The following is a 24,619-nucleotide window of genomic DNA, read 5'->3' as shown; positions in this document are numbered from 1 at the left end:
CTTGTATACGAATATATTTTATGCCTGGAGACATTTTTCATCCCGAATTTCATACATTTCCTATTGCTGTTTATGCTATGAGATAAAAAATATTTTATACATTTCCGGAATGTTTTTGCCTTTTTGGTGTTCTATAGAATGCCTAGGTATTCTATGCAATACCAGACTATACAGATAGCCGGTAACATATACATTGCATTAAATATGAAACACGTTGAATAGTACTTGCATAAGTTACACTATGGTCGCGTGGCGGCGGAGGCGGCGGCGGTGGCGCGAGGAAGCGGGGCGCGCGGGTGCAGGTGCACCTGGGCGGCGGCCGGCGCCCGGCGGCCCACGTGCCCGGGCGGCAGGCGCCCAGGCTCAAGCTGAAGGCTCAGTCGTTCGCGAGAAGCCGAAGTGCCGCTGTCGACCGTCCACGCCGCGTCGTAACCGACGACGCGACAGGTGGCGACGCCCGTCGCCTGCGCGCTCAGCTTGCTACGACCCAGTCTCATTTATACGCCCGGCTCTGAAACTTTAATGTCGCCTCTTGTTTGGAAATTAACGTGCAGTGCTCCATTTGTTTGTTCCATCGAGAAATGCAAATTAAGAATTTAATGAGTGTTAAGAAGGTGTCCGAAAATGGTACCGTACATTTGGAGGATTTGAATTCACTTCGATTTTAATACTGTAAGTAATGTGATTTGTTATTTTCCTGTAGAGCAGGCACTATTTCAATGAAAAGACAGCGAATTATGAGCTTAGAAAAGCTGAGTGTACGTGAAAATACGAACCGAGCGGTTATAGGATTAAAAATAGGTAGGTAAGTACGTAATTAATTTCAAATTGTTTACTTAATAACAAACTTTAGTTAATAAAAGCCAACATTTTTTAATTGGATAATATTGCTAAAGTGATGAAGACAAATTCTAAAAACTTTAAACGGGATTTTTTTTAACTTTTCTTACCTCTCATACTCTCTTTTGTGTAAATATTCCGCAAGCTTACCTATCAATTTTCTGTTAAAATCCTCTCATAATGATTATTTTTAACATAATTTATGCACAGGCAGTTAATGTTGAACTCTACTTAAAAATACACCTCTAGAGCGAGATATTTACCAAATTTCTCGAATTCCTGTTAAGATAAGATTGAGACAAGATTTTTGCTATAGGTTACTAACAACTATATTTCAAAAAATATTTTACCCCCTTAGGATTTCAATTTTCAATAATCCTTGCATGCTATTTTCAGTCCAGCAGTTTGAGCTGTGCGTTGATAGATTAAATCAGTCAGTTTTTCCTCTGGATTAACATTCAAGATATTTTTATTGCGAAAAATAATAGTGTCTGAAGGTCTTTAACCTTTGATACTCCAAAAGTCAGAAACATTATGACTTATGAATAGGTATCATTCAAAGGAGCACATCATTTCAAAATATTACAAGTCATGCCATTCTCATCCCTATTTTCTATTCCGCACTCTAAAGGCAAAGGAGGCCAGAGTTCATATTGAACGTCTATTATTATGATTTGAGTAAAGTCATTAATTTGCATAACGCTGATGCTATCAAAAATTAGCGAATATCCGAGCATTTCCACTCTTTTTAGAGTTCCGTACCTTATCGGTAAATTAAAAAGAAATCCTTATGATCTGCCTTACGTCCGTGCTGTGCGTCCGTCACAGCTGCTTACTTCAGTACTACTACTTAATACTATCGACTTGTATGCATTATGCAAATTATGTGTTATTAAAATTATGTATGGTTAAAATTTTATCCAGCTATTATCATCATTGATTTCCTGTTACTTGTTGAAGAGTTTCATCCTCCACCTCTGAAACTATTCATCAGATCTTCACTAAATTTACTTCATGGAACCAACCAGACAGTACAATCATGATCTTTGTAAAAAAGCTGTTAAAATCGGTTCGCGGATGCGACAGAGTTATGAATTAACATTGACAAAATTTTTAATTCCCTATCCTGAACTCTATTGTTCTTCGGAATATAAACTAACCTATATGTTGACCCAAGTATTGGTTATAAATTATAAATATAGGAAGTTTTTTTCAAATCCATTTAGTAGATACAGCGCGAGTGAGCAAACAGACAAAAATTTAAAAGAATACCATTTGGTCTCCACAAATTCTACATCTATATCTAAAAATGTTCCCTCCAAGTAAAATTTTCAAAATAAGTATATTAATCGTCCAGTTACAGTTTAATTAAAATTAGTTTAATTAAAAGTTTAGATTGGTAGGTAAGAAAGGAGGAGGAGGATACAGAAAAAAAGGAGGAGGTTCTCTATTCGACGATTTTTTTTTGGAGTCACATAACAATATGAAGAGTAGATAGATAGTTCGTGCGGCTAATTGGCACCGGCTCCAAAAAATATTACTATAGAACTACAATAACTCTTGTGTACATAATATATTGGGTAATAAATTATATAATTACTTTTTAGTGTTTTTGGTTATTGAAGTCGGTTTTTACTTCTTTTTTTATTTTTTATTTTATTCCATTACAAGTTATCCCTTGACTGCGATCTCACCTGGTTGTAAGTGATGAGGCAGTCTAAGATGGTAAGTAGTACTTGGCTTAGTTTGTAGTGCCAAAATATAAGGTGCAGCGACCCGCCTAGGCTTCGCACGGGTAGCTTATTTCAATTTTCGTAGGGATTCGTAGGGATTCGTAAATTTTTAAAAATAAAATATAGCCTATGTTACTCAGGAGTAATGTAGCTACGGGTGAAAGAATTTTTAAAATCGGTTCTGCAGTTCCAGAAAGTACCCCCTACAAACAAACTTACAAACTTTACCACGTTATAATATGAGTATAGATTTAAAAGGGAGATGATTTTTAGCAAAGAGGTCATCACCATTCGGTGTATAACAGCACAAAGTATAAGCGAACAATGTTTCCATTACATCTTATTCCCCGGCATCATTAGCCAGCGCGCCAAATGAATTAACGCTATTAATAATCTAGATGTAGACTCATTTATACAAGAATAAATATTCAAACAATTTTTTTCCCCCACATTTTTTCATTTTTCATCTATTAAATTGTGCGGCCTCGTTAAGTGACGCATCGTCATCTACGTTCCAGAAAAATGAGCGTTGTGCTCGTTTTCCCATAAGTTTGATTTTCAACGCTTTTTACCATTTCCAGTATTATTAAAATATGGAATAGCTTCAGGGAGGTGGTTGAGCCCAGTTCGTAAGTAATTTTAAAGAGATTCAAAAAACAAAAAATAAATTAATATACCTACTACACTCGCATCTATAAAAAATTTAGATACGTTGATTGAAATTCACAAAATTATATTTTTAAAATTATTCTTCATCTGTGTCACCTGTGTGATCTGTGTGAAACGCTGCTAGACTTACGGTCTAGTCACCGTCTGTATTGAAGTACAGTACACACACACACACACACACACACACACACACACACACACACACACACACACACACACACACACACACACACACACACACAAACAGACGGGTCACTTGATGTTAAGTGATTACCGCCGCCCATGAATATTTGCAGATACCAGATACCAGAGGAACCATAACCAGAGTATGTTGAAAGATTCCTGTTAATAGTGTTTAGTAGGTTGAGAGATTAGAAAGGAAAAGGGAAAGGGACGGGTGACTTGAAAGACAAGCATCTGCTTAGCTCAAGCACCAGTCCCCACATTACAGCCGTACAAACTGCAAAGCTATGTATAACAAAAAAAAAGGAAAGAGGTTAGGTTCAGTTGTTTATCAAGAAAAAGCCCCGTCTAATCTCCGTCAGTGTTATGCACCTATGAATTATGTAAATAGATCTAAGAAATAGATTCATTTATGGTGATTTTGCAACGCGTCATTTTGTTGACAGTTTGCAGCAAATCGCAAAATGATATAAATTGTTAGGCTCCCACCATGCTCGCACGAGATTTATTAATGATTGCGGTTTTGATGTTAAAATAATACTAACAATATTTAAGGCAAACGAATTAAGCTCGAATGTTTACGGCATATTAAATATTAAATTTTAATTACAAATATTTGATTGATTCCATATAGGTAAATATGCGTTGGTAAATTTATCGTTTTGTACATGGGCATAATATTATGTAGAGCATAACCTGTCGACCTAGCAGGACTTTAAAACACTATTGGTTTTTCGGGTTCGGTACAGGAAGGATGACAACGGGATCCTATTACTAGCCTCTGCTGTCCGTCTGTCAGTCTGTTTGTCTGTCTGTCATCGGGCTGTATATCATGAACCGTAATAGGTAGAGAGTTGAAATTTTCTCAGAACTGTGTGTAGGTATTTCTATTGCTGCTTTAACAAAAAAAAAATTGCCACCATGCAAATTAAAAAAATTAAAATGTACATAAAGTTAGTTATATCTTGTACCACGGTACGGATCCCTTTGTGTGCCACTCGCACTTGACCGGTTTTTTGAGTACTCATGAGGTTGTATAAAAATATTTTTACATAAAAGTTTATAAGTAAAGTATTTTAAATTGGAACCTTGATTCAAGTGTTCTAAAGGCGAAAGAGGCCTTAATAATTAAAATTTCTGAAATATAGGTACCTACTAAACATTAAATATCAAAAACTGAAATGCTGAAAGTTAGTTTAAATTCATTATTGAAATAAAATCCAGTTCAAGCACTTTAAATACTCTAGAAATGAAATCCAGTATGAATTTCATATTAGGTAGGTAATCCGTAATACTACTGGATACTTTTCAAATTAGGATATTTTCTACAAGGTTGCTACATCGATTACCTATCATAAAACTAATAGGTAACGTTCATTTTATCTGATATGAGTGACTTCCTCATTCAAATCAGATATTTAAACTAATAGCGAATGAAGAAAAGCTTTGTTTTCATTCTAAACTAGGCGATGCGCGCGACTTTGTCCACGTGCTGTTTTTTAAATTCCGCGGAACCCCGGAGTAAAAACTAAGTAGCCTATGCTCGTCTTCATCCAGGATGCAAGCTATATTTGTACGAAATAGATGATGCCCGCGACTTCGTTCGCGTGGATTTAGGTATTTTAAGAATTCTGATTTTCCAGGATAAAAAGTAACCTATGTTCTTCCCTGGGATATAAGGTATATCTTTACCAGATTTCATCAAAAACGTATAAATAGATGGGGCGTGTAAAGCTAGCAAAAAGACAGACAGGCGCACTTTCGCATTTATATTAGTATGGAAATATGGATAATTACCACAATCCATTTTATGAAAAGCTATCCAAACAGTCTTATAAAATAAATTGAGTCCGAATACAATATGTTCGATTCAAAATAACATTTCTATCATTGGCTATCTGCCCATTCGCTGCATCACACATGACCAAAACATTTGTGTCCGGAAAATTCCCATAACGATGTAAAACATCATGTAGCTTTTGTTCAGATACAGTTTTGGCAAACGCGTCGAACAGAGCACTTTATCTGCGAAATAAAGTTCAATTCGCTTAATCTCCAAACCTCTAATAAACTATGACAAACAACGACTAACAACTTGATCTAGGTTTTCTTTAAATGTCTTTGCATTCTCTAGCTGACTAGCGCTCTCTTGATACAAACGTAATTTGGTTCACATTATCAAATCAATCATATGATAAATTTTGAAACCTAAACCTAACCTAAATAACTAGTCTATAAGTACACGGGTTTAAAGATTGTATGTAAATCTAAATTTGTGCTGTGATTTATTTCTATGAAATTGGTGCTCAATACGTTCATCAATCCATTACTTGAAATTCATCTTACTATTCTAACTATTCGGGGATATTCAAAATCGAAACGGTGAAAATCTGTACCTATAACATTATGAAATAAATATTGAGAGATACGATCTTGTTCATTTTAAATTGCTGTCATAAATAGTCTTTATCGAGCATACATTAAAATACACCAGTAGCTAGATTTTCAGTTTTACTGAGTGGTCGTAGAACTAAATAATAATATATACTTATAATATAATATATTATAATAATAAGTAATTAAAAATATATTAGGTAAATCTACTTTAAAATATTTTATACCCTACTCGATTTTCGGACAATCATTAATTTTGTCGATATCACAGAAGCTCGAGGCAGTGTGTCCATGTTTCCATAGTGATAGTATGATAGTAATTGATAAAATCTGGCAGACAAACAGAAGATAGACACACTTTCACATTTATAGTATAAGTATGGCTGAATCGTTTAGTATAGAATAATCTAAAAATCAAATATTGTAAGTATTTTTGTTATTAAATTAAAAGACACTAGATTCAAAGGCGCATAAGAAATGAACATAATATTATGTGATTCTAACATGTGCGATGATAACAAACCCATAAAATGTACCTACATGCACATTAATCGCAAAGTACTTTGTCTTGAGCTCATATCATTCAATTAAGGAGAGAATATACTACCGCTGAGACCTGAATAATTAGTAACTTTAGTCGCGGAAATGAATATAAATGACTCTTCATGACTGGACCTGCAGAACTTGTGAAGGAGAACAACCATAATTATTCTGTTTTAATATACATTTCAGCAAGAGTAGAGCACTGCAAATTACTTCTAATTGTAGTAGGTACTAGGTAGATAATTAACTTGTTACTAGTGTTTAAAAAATTAACAATAATGGAATAAACTCCTTTTACGAATTCCACAGTTAAAAAAGTCAAAATAAATACCATGCTTTAAAGGCAATAAAAATACATATAAGAACGTGGGTAAATGCGGCAGCAGCACTAGTTGTCCATGAACGAGTCTATTTAAAATAAAATAAAATAGGGCGAAAGTGTTTATCGGTCTGTCGGTCTGGGAGCTTTACACGCGCCATCCACTTAAACAGATTTTGTCGAAATTATGTACAGAGTTATCTTGCATCTAGGGATAGGATAGACATAGGCTACCTTTTTGTTCCGGAATGTTAATGAGTTCCTACAGTATATTTAGAAACCTAAAACCAGGCGGACCAAGTCGCAGGCATCCTCTTACTATCTATATGTTTAAAATAGAACTTGTTTTAAACCATTACTTTATCCGTAAATTGCTAACTAGTGAATTTATTCCTGCCCCGTTAATAATGCAAGCTATAAATGCTCACTGCATTACTGTATCACTGAGCTTATTTAAATAGGCCTGAATTGCAAAAAAGGTAAGGTTAAATAGTAAAATGTTGTGTAAACTTGCATTTGTTTCGTCGATTGTGTTGCTACAAGGCATATTGTTGACAAAAAGCAGCAGACAATGGGTCACGAGTCCCGGCATAATAATAAGCTCCCAGGCCCGGACCGGCTTAAGTAGTTCCACGGTTTTATTCATCATGTAGTACTCAGTTCACTCGTAGGTATGCATAAGAGACTTTACAAACTTCTACACCTGTATGCCGCTACGCAAGTATTTCTCGAAAGTGCTTGAGAAACATTCTCTCTTAATATTTCATTACTCGCATATGCCAAAGTGAGCTCTAGACAGAAAATTAAATATATTTCAAATATTAACACACCCAATCCGCCATCTCTGTACCCAAAAGATGATGCCCGCAAATTCTTCCACATGGATTTAGGTTTTTTTAAATCCCGTGGAACTCTTTAATGTTCCGGGTCAAAAAGTCAAAGATTCTTTGTCCGTTTCCAGGATGCAAGCACCATCTTTGTCAAGTCAAATCAAATCAAATCTTCTTACCAAACGTCAGAATTAGTTAACCGAATGAACTGTGAAAAATGTAGATCTGACACAATAATATACTTTAGCATTAGATTTGCCAATTATAATAATATTGAAAGATCATTCATTTCCATTTCATTTCACAACAGTAAGTTTGTGTAACAGCAAACTGTGAAATGAAGAACTAGTAGGTATTTACTGCTGAATATATTTGTAGCACTGTAGCTTAAAAAGTATATAATTTTTAAAGCAAGCGACCACAATGATATTCTTTGTACAATAAACAGACTCCCTAGTGGCAGCAAACAATTTGTTCTTGTGAAATCCTAATGAAAGGGAATTGGGAGTAGAACAATCGTAGCAGGAAAGCATACAATATTCAACCTCAATAGAAAATATTATGTATTTTCATTTCTAAAAATGTCAACTTTTGTGATTATGATTATCTAAATGATGAAATTGGAAGATTAGGTCCAAACATCAAATAGAGAGTAGAAAGAGGGAGTGGGATTTTAATAATATCAATTAAGTTTATGCGTACGTATTATTTCTATAGGTATTAAAGCTAACAATATATTTTAATAGTGTCGACAGCTACTTCCAATATAAATGCGAAAGTGTGTTTGTCTGCTAGCTTTTCACGGCCCGACAGTTAAACCAATTTTGATGAAATTTGGTACAAGGTTAGCGTACTTCCCGGGGAAGGATAATATAGGCTCTACTTTTTATCCCGGAAAGTTAAAGAGTTCTCTCGGGATTTTTAAAAACCTAAATCCACGCGGACGAAGTCACGGGCATCATCTAGTATAATATATTATAGCTACAGTAGGTATCACATAAAGTATTTAAATTGTATTTTCAAAGATTATTATATTTATGGAACACTAAAGTATGAAACCATTCCCACACTAAGTGTAGTTTACTTAGCCCCCGGGAGTGGGAAAATGTCGCCTATAAAATACAAGTCAATGGTTATGAGGTAGCGAGTGCGTGACGCCTATTGTTGAACTCCCACCCTCACCCGTTCGTCATAATAATGTCGTAGTATTATTGCATCTGCTTACGCTATATCCCTTTTTCTAGCAAAACAATGGTGACGTACCTATACATATGCCTTGAGTGAGTACACTGTAGTGTACACGGTTCATATATACCTAGGTTTTCACGCACTTGTGGATACCACAGAATACATTGAGTAGATACCTATAACCTGCTATGGTGGACAGTCGTGTGCAAAGTGTATTTTTATTTATTTATCAATTAACTCGGCTGCAATCATTCTTGCTAGTAAGTGATGATCCAACCTAAGAAAGAGCGTGCTTGTCTAGAAGATGCCTATTCACTCGTGACTTGAAGATACCTATTAATAAAAACCGGCCAAGTGCGAATCAGACTCGCGCACTGAGGGTTCCGTAGTACAATCGTAATTTATCGACCTTTTGATAAATCAAAAACTACTTACTAGATCTCGTTCAAACCAATATTTTTTTAGTTTTATCATTCTCTTATTTTAGAAGTTACGGGGGGGGGGGGGGGGGGGGGGGGGCACATTTTACCACTTTGGAAGTGTCTCTCGCGCAAACTATTCAGTTTAGAAAAAATGTTATTAGAAACCTCAATATCATTTTTGAAGACCTATCCATAGATACCCTCACGTATGGGTTTCATGAAAAAAAAATTTTGAGTTTCAGTTCTAAGTATAACCTAACCCCAAAATTTATTGTTTTTTTCTATTTTGAACCGACTTCAAAAAAAGGAGGAGGTTCTCAATTCGTCGGAATCTTGGTGAAGATCTGATGAACATCTTCGAAGATAGATACTGGAACTCCTCAACGGATAAGAGTAAATTGCTCGCGATCAGTGTAATAGCTTAGTAAACAGTAGATTTTTAACCAGTCATAGCATAATTCCATGGAGCCACTAAAAATTGTGAAATAAAAATTTTTTACAAAAAAATAAAAACCGACTTCGTTACACAAACACTAAAAATTGAAAAATAATTTAATTTATTACCGAATATATTATGTATACAAGAGTTAATATAGTTCCATAATAATATTTTTTGGGGTCGGTGCCAATGAGGTGCCATTGTGGAGTCCCATAAAAATATGAAGTCTAGACGATTCGCGCAGCTAAAGCTAATTGGCACCGGCACCAAAAAGTATTATTATGGAACTATATTAACTCTTGTATACATAATATATTCGGTAATAAATTAAATTATTTTTCAATTTTTAGTGTTTGTGTAATTGTGTAAAAATCTTAATGCGGATCACAGAATACATCTACTTACCAGGTTTCAGCAGTATAGCTCTTATAGTTTCGGAAAAAAGTGGCTGTGATATACGGACGGACAGACAGACAGACGGACAGACAGACATGACCAATCTATAAGGGTTCCGTTTTTTGCCATTCGGTTACAGAACTCTAAAAATAGAGGGTGAGGTGCTAGAATGGCGATTGACAACATCAAACGAGTCACATGGAGCTGCTGTATTCAGGCGGCGCAAGATCGTGGCGTGTTAAAGTCCCTACAAGAAATCTATGCCTATCAGTGGACATCACAGAAATCTTAGTAAAAAGCCAAATTAAGATTTTTGTGGTGGACATCTATCGGTTAACGACGATGATGATGATATTTCTACATACATTCAATTCACATCATACATCAAAGTTAAGGTAATTTAATAATTTTCACATCAAACAAATTTAGCGTTAAATTAATTATGCTATTAAAAACTTTAATTTATAAGTTTTGACCTAATTTGTATTAACCTACCTTTTAGCCGGTTTTTAAGCGTGGTGCTGATATTTGTTTTTTCAGTCTTATATTATAAAAAGTTCATAACTTCACACTAGCTTTTGCCCGCAATTACGTCTGCATGGTTTGAAATGATTAAAAATCCCTCTCTCAGTGCCAAATTTTGTCCCGAACGATCCTGGGGTTGAGCTGTGAAAGGAAATAATCAGATAAGCAGATTTACACTTTGCTATTTTTCAGTCCAATATTCTGACCGTGTTCTTATTTCTTTGAAAATACATAGTTCACGGCTGTATGACACTCTTGTTTCTCTAGCCCTCTTAATGCGACCGATCGCGACCCTCTTCCGATCATTTTTATATCGATGTTCTATAGAGTATCAAGCAGAAAACACAGTAGTCTGTGGTATAATTGTAGGTATTACTCAGTAGATCTTAGATACAAAAATCTTCTTCGGTTTACATTATCTAAATAACGAAATGTAGTTTAGGCATACATCAAACAATTATTCTCCCCTTACCTACTATCCCAAATTTTGCATAATCTTATAGGTTTTTTTATTTTTTTTGATACTCAACCAATAAATAAAAGTTATATTATGTAAGATGAAACATCTAAGGAAGGTGTGAGAGATCTTTCTGTCTGTCTATCTACAAGCTTTCCACGGCCCATTCGTTAAAACCGATTTTATAGATACTCGTAGCTTAAATCCGGGAAGGACATACTTAGGCTAATTTTTGTCTCCACGGGATTTTTAAAAGCCTATTTCGACAAAGGCAAAGTCGCGGACATCATCTATTTGCTACACATAATCAACATCATCAACCGGTAGACGTCCGCTGCTGGACATAGGTCTCTTGTAAAGGGACTACCACACGATACGGTCTTGCGCGCCACCTTAATCCAACGGCTTTCTGCGACTCGTTTGATGTCGTCTGTCACCTAGAGGGGGATAATTCATAATTCATAATTCATAATTTTTTATTGCAAAAAATACACGTGAAGTGGTGTTACAATATTTTTTTGGAAACAGTGTATTACCAAGTATGGCGTACAATGTTATTAAGTAGGTACAATAAATGTCAATAATATATACCTAATTTAAATAAGTCATCAATAATTAGTATTTTAAAGGAGAATATTGAGTACGAAACAAAATAAAATATTGCGATTACAAAATGTCAATCATTAAAATTAATAAAATATTGTGTAAACAGACATCAAAAGTGGAAAAAAGTATGTCAACATGCTATCATTAAAATTATTATTAGTTATAGTACTTAGATTAGTAATTGTTAACAACAAACACTTTATCCGCCAAATAATCATTCTTTGAAATTTAAGTCATTAACCGAGTAAAAACAATGAAATAATAACCACTCGTGTAGCTTCCGTTTAAATTTAGGAAGTGTCATTTCTTTCATGGCCGTTGGTAGATTATTGAATATTTGAATCGCCATACAAAATGCATTTTGTCTATACAAAGTTAGTTTGATTCTAGGTACAAGCAGTCTATCTTTATGCCTTGTTACTCTTTGTAGAACCTAGAAGATAGTATTCCAACATCTTGGGACCCCCAAACCTTTCGGTTTATAGCTTGTCAAAAATAAGTACTAAAAAATAACAAGTCGAGTAAAATCGAGTAAAAAAATACGTGTAGTACATTATTTCTAAAATAAAATCGACGAGTATTACCGTAATATACGAGTAGGTTTTCCGAATCAAGATTTTTAACTAGAGGCATTTGATTCTCGGTTCACTTAAAAGTATTAACTCTTCTTAGGAAATCCTTGTGAGCTGCAACGTCATCCATCCCCTTTCAGTTGGATTTAATTTAGTGATGAGACTCAGCCATTTGCGAAAAGCCCGATCCACAATTTGAAAAGCAGGGCTTTTAATCAACGAGTCGAAAAAGAATAGTCTTTTTGGAAAGTCATGATATCCGTACATTAAGATTTTACAACGAAAATGGTGCTAGGGTGGCGATCCCGTGTCGGAAGTAGCAGTTCCAAGAAACGTCCCACCGGGTGGACAAACATACAAACAAGGACAGGACTGTATTATATTGTGGAAGTCGTCTGTCTATTAAAGAGACCACCAAGGCCACCAGACCGTTAGAGAAAGATAACCTTCATTGTTCGTTCGTTAAAACCTTTGATGAATTTACGGAATATGGACGTCAAAAAGTGTCCGTGAAAATCATCTATACTTACTAATAAATAAAATTGAAGTGTCTGTCTATAACTTCGAAATAACTACCTCATATCAAGCTCATATGTGGGGCGTCATATATATGCTCATATATATAAGTTCATCCGCCTCATACCCCGATTGCCATCTCAACCTGTATACCTAGTTAACTACCTACCTACTCATGAAAAATCTTTTGCATATTAATTAACTAGTAGGGCGCGTTGGTGCTGTCTATCAACTCGGATTTATATTAAGCATGTAGTGTAACTCTGAGTATAGTCACTAGCATGTGGTTTACAGTAAGTGATTAGGTGATCGCAACCTATAACCTACTTATGTGCCTATACTGTGTTAATATAATTACTTGTGGCTTAGACTTAGACAGTCAGGATTACGTTTAGCACTACTGAAATGCATTAAGTAGTGCAATATTGTTTATTGGCTCTAACATTTACATATTTAACATTATTAGTCAGCGTGAGTGAATGATACACAGAAGTTGTGAAATTAATAAGAAGATCTACATATATCAAGTTACTCTTATTTATTATCAAGATAGATACCGAGCTCGTCAACCATTTTCTAACGAGAATAGCCTAAACACTATACCGTATTAATTAACTAGCAAAACTAAGTTAGGGCAACTAACAAATTTCTAACCTCTTTGATTGCCTAAACCTATACTTCTCGGGCTAAAATAAATAGAAAGACTACAATTTGAATAAATGAAATGAAATGAAAATGAAATGATATTAATGAAAGAATTATACAAATAAATCGGTACCCATAAGAATAAAATTAGTAACTACGTATAGAAAAAAAACTCCGACGCACAGACCACTAAACCTAACCACTTAGGCTTAGCGGTTTGTAGTGGTTTGTGCTCCGACATTAAACAAATTAAATGACTATGAATATCCTTGCCCCCTTGGGCCTCATATCACAGACCAGGGTCATACTTTTCCGGCATCTGGCAAAAACTTTAAAGGAATTCTATTAAGAAGCCTATAGACTAGGTGTTTTTGAGTATTTTTGTTGCCTCTTTGATTTGACGATTTACGATATGTTTTGATATTTTGTGTTCACCGGTTTAGAGTTAATGTTTGTGCTTTGCAGAGCTTTTGAAGACGGTTCACTTTATTCAAGTTTTTAACCGACTACTTACCAAAAAGAAGGTGGTTCTCAATTCGGCCCGTTTTTTATGTATATACACCGATTATTTCGAGGTTTCTGGACCGATTTGAAAATATTTTTTTCATCAACAGTAGAAGTTTCCGTAGTGGTCCCATTTTTATTTTGGATCTAACTCCTTAATCCTGATGCTGCAGGGTTACTGACCGCCTAAGTTATCATAGATATGTGTATGATTCAGGAAATTTTCATTGTGAATATTGTAGGTACTTAGCAACGACTTAATGCTTGGACTTTAAGTCCTAACTCCTCAACCCTGATGATGCAGGGTACAACACTCATAAACTATAGCGATTTAGGAATTGCGGATGGTGCAATATTATTTTAGGTATTTTTTATTAGACTGCATCATTGAACTTCGGATCCCAACTCCAAAGTCAAAGTCAAAGTCAAATGATTTATTCAAAATAGGTAATAAATTACTCTTATTGATTGTCTGGTATAGTGTTAGATTTGTAAGATAATATAGTGGTGATAATTATAACGCAAACTTAAAACTAAAGCTACGAGGGTTCCAAACGCGCCCAGGTCTGAGAAGAGCCCACAACAAACTCAGCCGGGTATTCTTTTTATTATCACCACTTTACAAATTTATTGAAACTTATTAGAACTATCACAAAGTCGTTAAGCAACTCATTCCCAAGCTTGCTTATCATTTAAATAATCCTTTACATTGTAATAGGATTTTTCAATTAGTTTACGTTTTATGAAAACTTTGAACTTGTTGAGAGACATCTCCAATATGTCTTCTGGAAGCTTATTATAGAAACGTATGGAATTACGAGCAAATGAATTGCTAACTTTACTGAGCCTAGAGGCGGGAATTACAAGTTTATTTTTATTTCTAGTATTTATATTATGACAGTCACTTTTTTTTTAAATTTATTTATGTTTTTATGTACGTATAGTAAATTTTCAAAAATATATTGATTATGCACTGTCATAATTTTAACTTCCCTAAATTTAGTTCTCAGCGACTCTCGTGGCCCCATACTGTATATGGCTCGAACAGCCCTTTTCTGCAGCACAAAAATAGAATTAATATCAGCAGCATTACCCCATAATAATATACCATATGACATAATGCTGTGAAAGTAACTAAAATATACTAGTCTCGCAGTTTCTATGTCTGTCAACTGGCGAATCTTTTTTACCGCATATGCGGCAGAACTAAGTCTGTTCGATAAGTTATTTATATGAGAGCCCCATTGAAGTTTTGCATCTAACGTTATTCCAAGAAAAATAGCGGTATCCACTAAATCTAATTCCTCATTATTAAGTTGCACAGTGGTTTTCACCTGCTTAACATTTGGTAAAGTGAATTTAATACACTTTGTCTTTTTCCCGTTGAGAAGCAGGTTATTAGCTTCGAACCACTGTACTAACTTGGTGAGAGAATTGTTTACTTCATCAAAAGTTGTTAAGTATCGATTGATTTTAAATAAAAGTGATGTATCATCAGCAAACAAGACTATCCCGTAATTGTCCTTAGCGAGGTAAGGAAGGTCATTGATGTAAATAAGGAACAGAAAAGGTCCTAAGATGGAACCTTGTGGCACCCCCATTTTTACAACGGATCCGGGAGATCGCTTTCCATTCACGTCTACCCTTTGTATTCTATCATTTAGGAATGAATTATCATCTCCTCAATCCTGATGCTGCAAAGTACTGAACTCCTAAGCCGTGGGGATCCGGGAATTTCTGATGGTGAATTATTATTTTAGGTGTCAAGCAATGGCTTCATGATTACCTACACTGAAAGTTCGAAGTCCTCAAACCTGATGATGCAGGGTACAGCACTCCTAAACCATAGAGTTTCAGTAACTGCTCCTGGTGGATTTTTTTTGCGAGCGAGCGAGCGAGCAAACGAGCAGGCGGGTCACCTGATGTTAAGTTATTACCGCCGCCCATGAACATTTGTAGCACCAGAGGAACCGCCCATGCGTTGCCGGCCTTTTAGGAATTTGTTGATTTGGCCCCATGTTGTAATCTAGTGGGAACGCCGCCGATGGGAGTTGGTTCCACAGTTTGCATGTGCGTGGAAAGAAGGATCTGGAAAGTTTTGCTGGTGAAGTGATATGTTAGGTACTAAGCAATGACTACTTACACTATAAAGTTTAATTTAAAAAAAACTTCATCATACATACACGTGTAGAAACAAAAATTACTTTGTAGTGGTTTTGGAAGTCAGTTTTTTTTCATATTTAGGAATTAATATGAACTAAACCTATGCCACTCCTACAACTAAGATCCCCTTTATGTTGCAGACAACGCCAAACAGTTTTTTGACAATATGTACTAAGTAGGTACATAAGAAAAACATTACCCTCGTTCTGGCGCAGTCTAGTAAAAGAGTTATAAATCAGAAACTCCAATCATGTTTAACGAGTGGTTGGCGGAGGTGACAAATAAGTGTAAGTAATCAATATTACCCGTAATAACGGATTATATTCATACGTCATAGCCAAAGAGGTTTGCTTATTTCACTATTGTTCTTCGACAAAAGGAAGTAAAATGTATGAATATGCAATAAAATCGCGACACTATGATGAAAAGGGTGGAAGTTCAACAATAGACGTCACGCACTCTGCTCATAACCATATACTACAATTATTTATGGACGACATTTACTCACTCTCCTGGGCCAAATGTATTTTACGTATGTACCTACTTACCATCCGAATAATTTCAAATTGTAATTTGTGCGTTACTAAGGTTGCAGGTAATTATTAATTATACATCAATACGGTATTTGACAACTAGCTAGTCAAATCAGTGATTTTTTAGCAAACGTCAAACCGCCCGCTTTGTATGCGAGATTGTATGAAATACTGGAATGTGACGTCACCATAATGGCGTACTTTTTAGTTTAATCGATAATTCTACAATCGGCTAGTATTTTGGCGGAGAATGGCAACTTCATCAAAATCTAGAACGTGTACTATTATTATTTCATGACACTTTTATGGGAGCGGTGATAACCTAGTGGTTAAGATATCGGTCTACTATTCGAGGGTCAGGGGCTCGATCCCAGGCACGCACGTCTAAGTTTTCAGAGTTATGAGCGTTTTAAGCAATTAAATATCACTTGGTTTAACCTATGGTATGCCTGAGAGTTCTCAATTATGTTCTTAAAATTCTACCAATCCTTACTTGACCAAGTAGACTATGGCCAAACCCTTCTCATTCTGAGAGGAGTCCCATGCTCAATCGTGAGTCATTGATGGGTTGTTGTTGATGACGATGATAATGCTTTTTAATATGCTCTCCCACAACATAATTATCGCCAGGTAATATGTCATTATCGCGTGAGTAATTTATGTCAATAAAAATATCGCATTTTATTTTTTATTCTAACTTTCGTTTCAAGTACGTAACGTACTGTATGCGGCATACAATTTTTAATACTAATGACTGTCTACCTACCTACTTGAGCTCAACTCGCAAACAATATTATTTGCCGTAGATTTTTCGATTTTTATTTCAGCGTAATGCGTAGTGCGTACTTTTAAAGTTGTGCTGTATTTATTAGGTAGATATATTTATTTTTAATGGAAAAATTTGATGAGTGGGAATATGTAGTTCAATTTAGTTAAAAAAATGTTGAATTTAGTTTTAGATTTTCGAAGCGGCTCTATTTAATGAAATATTCTCTGCTTTTGTTGTGTGTGTCTAAATGTGAATGTTTCTAAATTAATAAATGAAAACAAATAAGTAAGTGAATTGGTTTTCATCTATCAAGTTAGAAACATTTACAGTGGGAACCAATTAAATCAAGTTGTTATAACAATTATTTAAAAAAAAAAACTATGTAAGCTACTGAATTACTACCCATATTATATATCAGAAAGTGTGTTTGTGTTGTCATTCAATCACGTAGCAACGGACCAACGGACCAACGTGATTTTTTGCATGAGTAGTTATAGTAACTTAGCAACTTTTTATCCCCGAAAATCAAGAAGTTCCCACGGGATTTTTAAAAACCTACATCTGCGCGAACGAAGTCGCCGCGGATGTAGGTTCACAATTTAAAAAAGCAAAATTAAATAAAAGTAGGTAATTTATTTTTAATTTTATTATCATCATACAAATTAATTATTTTAACAAGTCTGCTTTGGGACACAGCGAAAAACCACGAACTACTTATACTACTACTATTTATTCATTATAAAATACTAAACCTAACTGGTTTTATTCATGATTTTGACGCTCCAGTCAAACCATTTATTTTGTAGAACAGTTGTTTTTAAGAGATTATTATCAAATTGTCTCAATATTCTATATTATTAAATAAAATACTTATGGTATTCAGACAATTTCGACACCTCACCGAATCGACGTGTTTTATATCTTATTACAAAAGCTGTCTCTTTCGAGAATTTTCACAGAGGTAAACTTGGGCGTCTTATCAAACCGAACCTATTCACGTAGATTCAGCCTAATCACTAAAAAAAAAACAGGCGGCAGCTGCTGGACATAACTTTCATTCTGATAATAAATATACGTACCTATTGATTTTTTCCAGCTCTGAATGCGAACGCCAACTCAGACCGCGCCAATCCTGTTTATTAACATTTCTGGCACTACTTTTGATAAAGCACAAAAGCCTGTTTGGCTGATAAATCTTGTGTCAGATTCCAGAAGTATGGTTCTCTCGTTTTTAACAGAAAGACAGATGATCATTACTGAATAATGCACATTTGTTGTAGAGATAGTTTGCTGTATATTTAGACTTGTATTTGCCCGTGGCGTCGTCCGCGTTAAATATGTGGTTCCGCATATAAACCTTTCTCGTGAGCCGATGGTTAAAAACTATTTTGAAAATTTTAATCGGAGGGAACATTATTATCGACTAGATGATGCCCGCGACTTCGTCTGCGTGGATTTAGGTTTTAGAAAATCCCGTGGGCACACTTTAATTTTCCGGGATAAAAAGTAGCCTATGTCCTTCCCCAGGATGCAAACTATCTCTGTACTAAATTTTGTCAAAATCGGTTGAACGGTTGAGCCGTGAAAAGCTAGCAGACAGAAAGACAGACAGACACACTTTCGCATTTATAATATTAGTAAGGATGTAGAACTCAGAACAATTTTTTTTTAAATTTTCTTCTGTCTGACAGAACGTCTCTGTCTGTACGCGCATCACGCGAAATCTACTGAACGGATTTAAATGAAATTTGATACAGTATTAGCTGGTACTTCGGGATAAAATACAACGTAGTTTTTATTCTGAAATTAATTAAGGATTCTTCGGGATACGGGGTCAAATTTTTTATCGATTTTACTCCATAACTCCGACAAATTTGAACCAATTTTCACAATTTCTTTTTCTTTACAAAGTTTGTACTGTCAGGTTGGTACCATGTTAGTTTGTGGTGAAGGTTTGAACAGTTTCGGAAATAGAGGATGGAACTCCGCAACGGGTAATAGAAAATCGATCGCGAACAGTATAATAGCTTAGTAAAAAGTAGACCCATAATCATAAAATACATACCATATAGCATAATAATACATTTTCATATCTTCCCAATTAGTAACAGGTTTGATTCTGGTAAAAAAACGGGCCTACATTTCTCAGTGTGATTCAATACAGGTTTCATTGCATTCAGAACGCGAGATCTTTGTAACTAGGTAGATTTTAATAAGTATAACACATTCTCATTCATACCCATATATTGTCTATGGAATAGGTAGGCCCCTCGTGCGAAGCCGGGGCGGGTTCACTTGTTACTACTTAAAATTAACGGAAATTAATAACCTAATAAGATTTATTTATTAAAAAAACTGACTATATTAAAAATATTTAGATCTATACATAGTGAATTTCGTTTTATACGTCTCATATAAATATTATTATTTTCGTAGGATAGAGTCGCTAATATTATAACTGCACGAAGAAAAACATTGAGAAAACGAAACTAACTAAGCCTTTATGAAATGCTGCTGCAGCATTCTCTAGAACTTTCAAAGAATGCTTGCGTAGCATCATACAGAATATGTAGGAGTTTAAAAAGTTTTTCAAGTGTACGAGCGAACTGTACACAGTACACTACATGATGAATGAGACTAGAGAACTGCTCGCGCCAGACTGCTCGAGTCGGAGCTTATTACTATGCCGAAACTCGTGACCTTTTGTGCGCCGTGTTTTGTACACAATAATGTCTTGGTACAACACAATCGATGAAAGAATCGCAACTACACTCCACATTTTCATCCTATATTTACAAATGTAAGGCTGCCATTTTGAATTTACTTATTTTTTGTGCTACAACTCGTACATCACAAATTATTAAAAAAAAAAACAGCGATTAATCAAACAAAACCAACGTATAGTACGCGACAGCTCGAGACGGCCATCGGGCAGGAAACGCCCCAGACACCCGCACAGCCTCCGCCCTAGCCCAGTGCGGTCGAGCGCGGGTGACGTACGGGTGTGTGGAGCGTCCCCCCGCCTCATACCCCGATTACCATCTCAACCTGTCTATACCTAATCCATCACCCGTTACCGGCCCACTATTGAGCACGTGTCTCCTCTCAGAATGAGAAGGATTTAGGCCATAGTCTTCCACATTGGCCCAGTGCAGATTGGCAGACTTCACAAACCTTTGAGAAGATTATGGAAAACTCTCATGCATGTAGGTTTCCTCACGATGTTTTCCTTCTCCGTTAAAGCAAGTGATATTCAATTGCTTGAAACAAACATAACCCTGATAAGTTAGAGGTGCGTGCCTGGGATTGAACCCCCGACGTCCCAAATAAAAAGCCGACGTCTTAGGCTCTCTGCGCTTTCTCCCACTTAGGTACACTTTTACGGTTGGGCTTAAAAGTGCCTAGATACCATCTTAGATTGCATCATCACTGAAACTTACCTACACCACATTAGACTACATCATAATTCACTATTCAATTCTTCTCAATTTAATTGAAACTTGAAAGCAAAGAAAGAATGTCATTTTTCTTTTAATTTAAGCTAGAAAAGCAATCAGTCACTAAGGTTGTTTTGAGAAGGTAAATCAAATCACGATTAAAATTGTGGGGTCACAAATTCACCTAAGATTAATTAACAACGACACAGACAAATTAACAGTTCCCTAGCAACGATCATTAAATATGGACCACCTGTTATTCTCCCTTGTTTTCCAGCTGCTTTCATTACTGCGCCATCTCGACCTATTTCGAATGAAATAAACACCAATTCGCCGACGACGGAATGAATATCATGTTATGATTTGCACTGCAATTTAGGCTTTAACATTGCCAAGTAGAATGCCATTTTGTGTATGACGATTTTGTTCCGCAGAACTCTTAATTGTTGGATCTCGATAGTAAAACATTGTTTAACTCGAAATAGTCAACTTAGAATTAATATAAATCTAATCGTATTTGATATAATAGCTGCAAAATAATGCACCAGCACCAAAATTGATACACTTCAAGCAAAATTGATGCATCAATTTCGATAAAATCGGCCAAGTGCAAGTCAGACTCGCACACCGAGAGTTTTGTACTACAGTCGTATTTTTGCAACATAAATTCAAAGCTATTATGCATAAAAATAAATAAAAATCTGTTTAGAATGTACAGGTATATGATACCCCAATTGGTACATTACTTACTTTGAATGATGAAAATGCTAATTATTTGTTCATGAACTCATTTTTTTGTGATGTACCCACAAATTCAAGGTTTTCGGATTTTTCCCTTTACGTGTGCTCTAAGATCTACCTACCTGCCAAATTTCATGATTCTAGGTCAACAGAAAGTAGGTACCCTATAAGTTTCTTGACAGGCAGACAGACAACGAAAGATTTATTTTTGCTTTTGAGGTACGGAACCCTAACAACGTTAAAATAAAATACGAAACTATAATGATGTATCTCATCGTCGTGCTATGTTACTTATAGTAAAACTGGAATAAAATTATACGTTGAATATACACATAAATTTTATGAAAATGAATGATACGTAGGTACTGAAACATTCAGTTACTTACTTTACATTTATACCAAATGATGAATACGAAAAACAACCTAAGAAATTCTCCATCTTAGAAAATCTTTAATGAAAAGAACTGCCTGTACTAAAAAACTGTAATAAAGAACCTTCTCTTACGCACCGCCCCTTCGTAGTTAATTAAAGAAAAATCCTTAGAGCTATCAACATGATGGATCCGTTTTTCAAATAAAGGGCTGCAGGCAGCTCATCTGTAAATTAAACAGGGCTAAAAGGGTGAGTGTGCAGCATCAAAGATGTTTTCTAATGGGATCATAAATCTGTAGAATGAAAGTTCATTGCGCTTTGGCGAATTGAAAGCTTTCAATCGAATTTAGTAGCGACTAGCGGCAGAGCTTAGGTGATACTTTTCTCAATATATCCCATATAGATTTATTACCTATTGAAAAACGTCTCATACGTGTGTACCTTAGTGATAGTCGAGTGATAGATCGTCTGTCATCACAAAGTCAACCTAAAGTAAACAAAACAGAATAGGGTAGGTAGGTACAGGAAAATAGTCCTCCCCACGAAAAAAAATAACGTCAAGGTTCAAGCGCGTGCCAGTCAAGTTCACTGTAGTGTACGGAAGAGACTATCGACTGTCAAATTACTCGTATATACGCAGCCAGAAAAATTTAACTGGTGTTCAACTTTTATTTGGAAGGTTTTCTTTGCAATCCTAAACCTGAATAAATGTGATGTAATAGAAGTTTGTTATTCCTTCACCCCACAACGAATAAACTCATTTGGCTGTAGAATGGAGATGGCTTATACCCTGACTAGCTTATGCTCGCGACTTCGTCTGCGTAGACTACACAATTTTCAAACCCCTATTTCACCCCCTTAGGGGTTGAATTTTCAGAAATCCTTTCTTAGCGGATGCCTTCGTCATAATAACCTCTAATAGCAAACTACTGGACGGATCGGGCTAAAATTTGGCATGCAGGCCAAGTTTTAGCCCGATCCGTCCAGTTGTTTGCGCTGTACGTTGATAGATCAGTCAGTCAGTCAGTCACCTTTTCCTTTATATATTTAGATTTAATAGATCAGCTACTTTTTATCTCGTAAAAAATTCTTAGCTGATGCATAGTTCCATTATTTAGGTACTCTAATACATCAAGCTAGCCTTGCAATTAAGAGGTACTGTCTACGCTTTCCGCTTAAACTAGTAAATAAATGTTATTCTAATTTAACGCGGGACTCTAGGTTCTAATATTATAAAAGCAGGCACACATTCTAATCAAATACCCTAAGCTAAAAAATATTTGTAGGCACAAGATTTTAAGAAAATAGGTGTATTGCGATCACGTTGACTATCACGAGTATGATTTTGTATTATTATTCAAACAAATATTCCTCTCTTTTCTACTTACAGAATTTATGCAAATTATTCTCAACTTCGTATAACTTTTACAAACAAACAAAATAATATTATTTAGCTAAACCCAAAGACTCCTTGACCTTTACTCTGATATATCAGTGTGAAAGCGAGCCTTTACGCTTTCCGGTTTATTTACTAAATAAATCCTCTACTAATTCAAATAAAGATTCTAAGTTCTAATATAAAAGCAAGCACATTCTAATCAAATATCCTAAGCTATTTCTAAGCCAAAAATTTTTTTTAGGCATATCGGCACCCCATTTTATGAACATAAATTGATATTATAAGCATGATGTTCTATTATTATAAGATTATTATTCAAGCAAAACTTTCCCCTTTCCTGCTTATAGAATTTACGCCCTTGTTCTCAACTTCCTGTATTAGTTACAAACAAACAAGACATAAATGCTGAACTTTCCCCAATTTATTGAGTTTTCTTTTTGTAGCCATAAAAAACTGGCCCAGTGCGGCTGCGAGTGTGTCTGTCTGTCTGTCTGTCAGCCTTTCACGGTCCATCCGTTCAACCGATTTTGACGAAATTTGATACAGATATAGCTTGCATCCTGGAGAAGGACATAGGCTAATTTTTATCCAAATCAAAGAGTTCCCACGGGATTTATAAAAACCTAAATCCACGCGGACAAAGTTGCGGACATCATCTAGTTTACTATATTGCCATGTATTTTAGAATAAAGAGAAAAAGAGAGAAAGTGGACAGGAAAGCACTTAGGTATCTCAATTATGAGTGAAGTTAACTGAAATAACTATCTTTAAAAATTAACTCTTACTAAAATAAGGACGAGATGTAATGTATGTAAGCTGTCGTCTCTCTCGTGTACACACAGCGCACAAAGTATTAAGTAAGAGCAAGGCAAACCACCTTGTTCACAAACTTGGGTGAGAGGCAGCAAATGAGATAGTCGTGCGTGTGGTGTACACAGTAGTGAGCTGATATTCTAGATTCGAGTGTAATAAGCAAACAGTAATTATGATTTATGATCCGATGTTTCTTAATTTTTAACCAAAGTTAATTTTCACAGGTTGCGGTAGCGAGGAGTCGTCAGGTGTGGGGGTGACAGCGACATGTGGCGGCGATGACGTGGCGTGCTCAGCGCGGCATGCCCTGCTGACATGGCACCCAGCCGCTCCGCCCTCCTTTCGCTGGCAGCTCTCACAGCACTCGCTGGTAAGACCTCTAGAAATACTTTGCGAATGTGGGGATGAGTGCGACATGTGGCGGAGATAACGCGTCGTGCTCAGCGCGGCATGCCCTGCTAACATGGCACCCATCCGCTCCACCCTCCTTTCGCTGGCAGCTCCCACGGCACTCGCTGGTAAGAAGAGCTCTAGAAATACTTTACCAATATACGGCTCCGGATGCGGGTAACGCATTTAGCTGTTCCACAAGTCCTTAGCTAGCAATTCT

At 35.7% G+C, this 24,619-nt stretch overlaps 1 protein-coding gene across 3 annotated transcripts in view; it reads left to right on the top strand.

Annotated features, from left to right (window-relative positions):
• The first annotated feature begins 362 nt into the window (after positions 1 to 362).
• Positions 363 to 24,619, top strand: part of LOC117987627 (uncharacterized) — a 43,230-nt gene continuing 18,973 nt past the window's right edge. For all 3 annotated transcript variants that reach the window (XM_069502430.1, XM_069502429.1, XM_034974656.2), the window contains exons 1-2: positions 363 to 672; positions 24,234 to 24,379. In XM_069502430.1, the coding sequence (XP_069358531.1) occupies positions 24,325 to 24,379 (55 nt within the window). In that variant the 5' untranslated portion in view covers positions 363 to 672; positions 24,234 to 24,324. The remainder of the gene's footprint in view (positions 673 to 24,233; positions 24,380 to 24,619) is intronic.

This window comes from Maniola hyperantus, chromosome 13, assembly GCF_902806685.2.
Source record: "Maniola hyperantus chromosome 13, iAphHyp1.2, whole genome shotgun sequence".
Lineage (NCBI taxonomy): Eukaryota > Metazoa > Arthropoda > Insecta > Lepidoptera > Nymphalidae > Maniola > Maniola hyperantus.
Note: the sequence above shows the minus strand (reverse complement) of the source record. Positions and strands in the feature narration are given on the sequence as shown.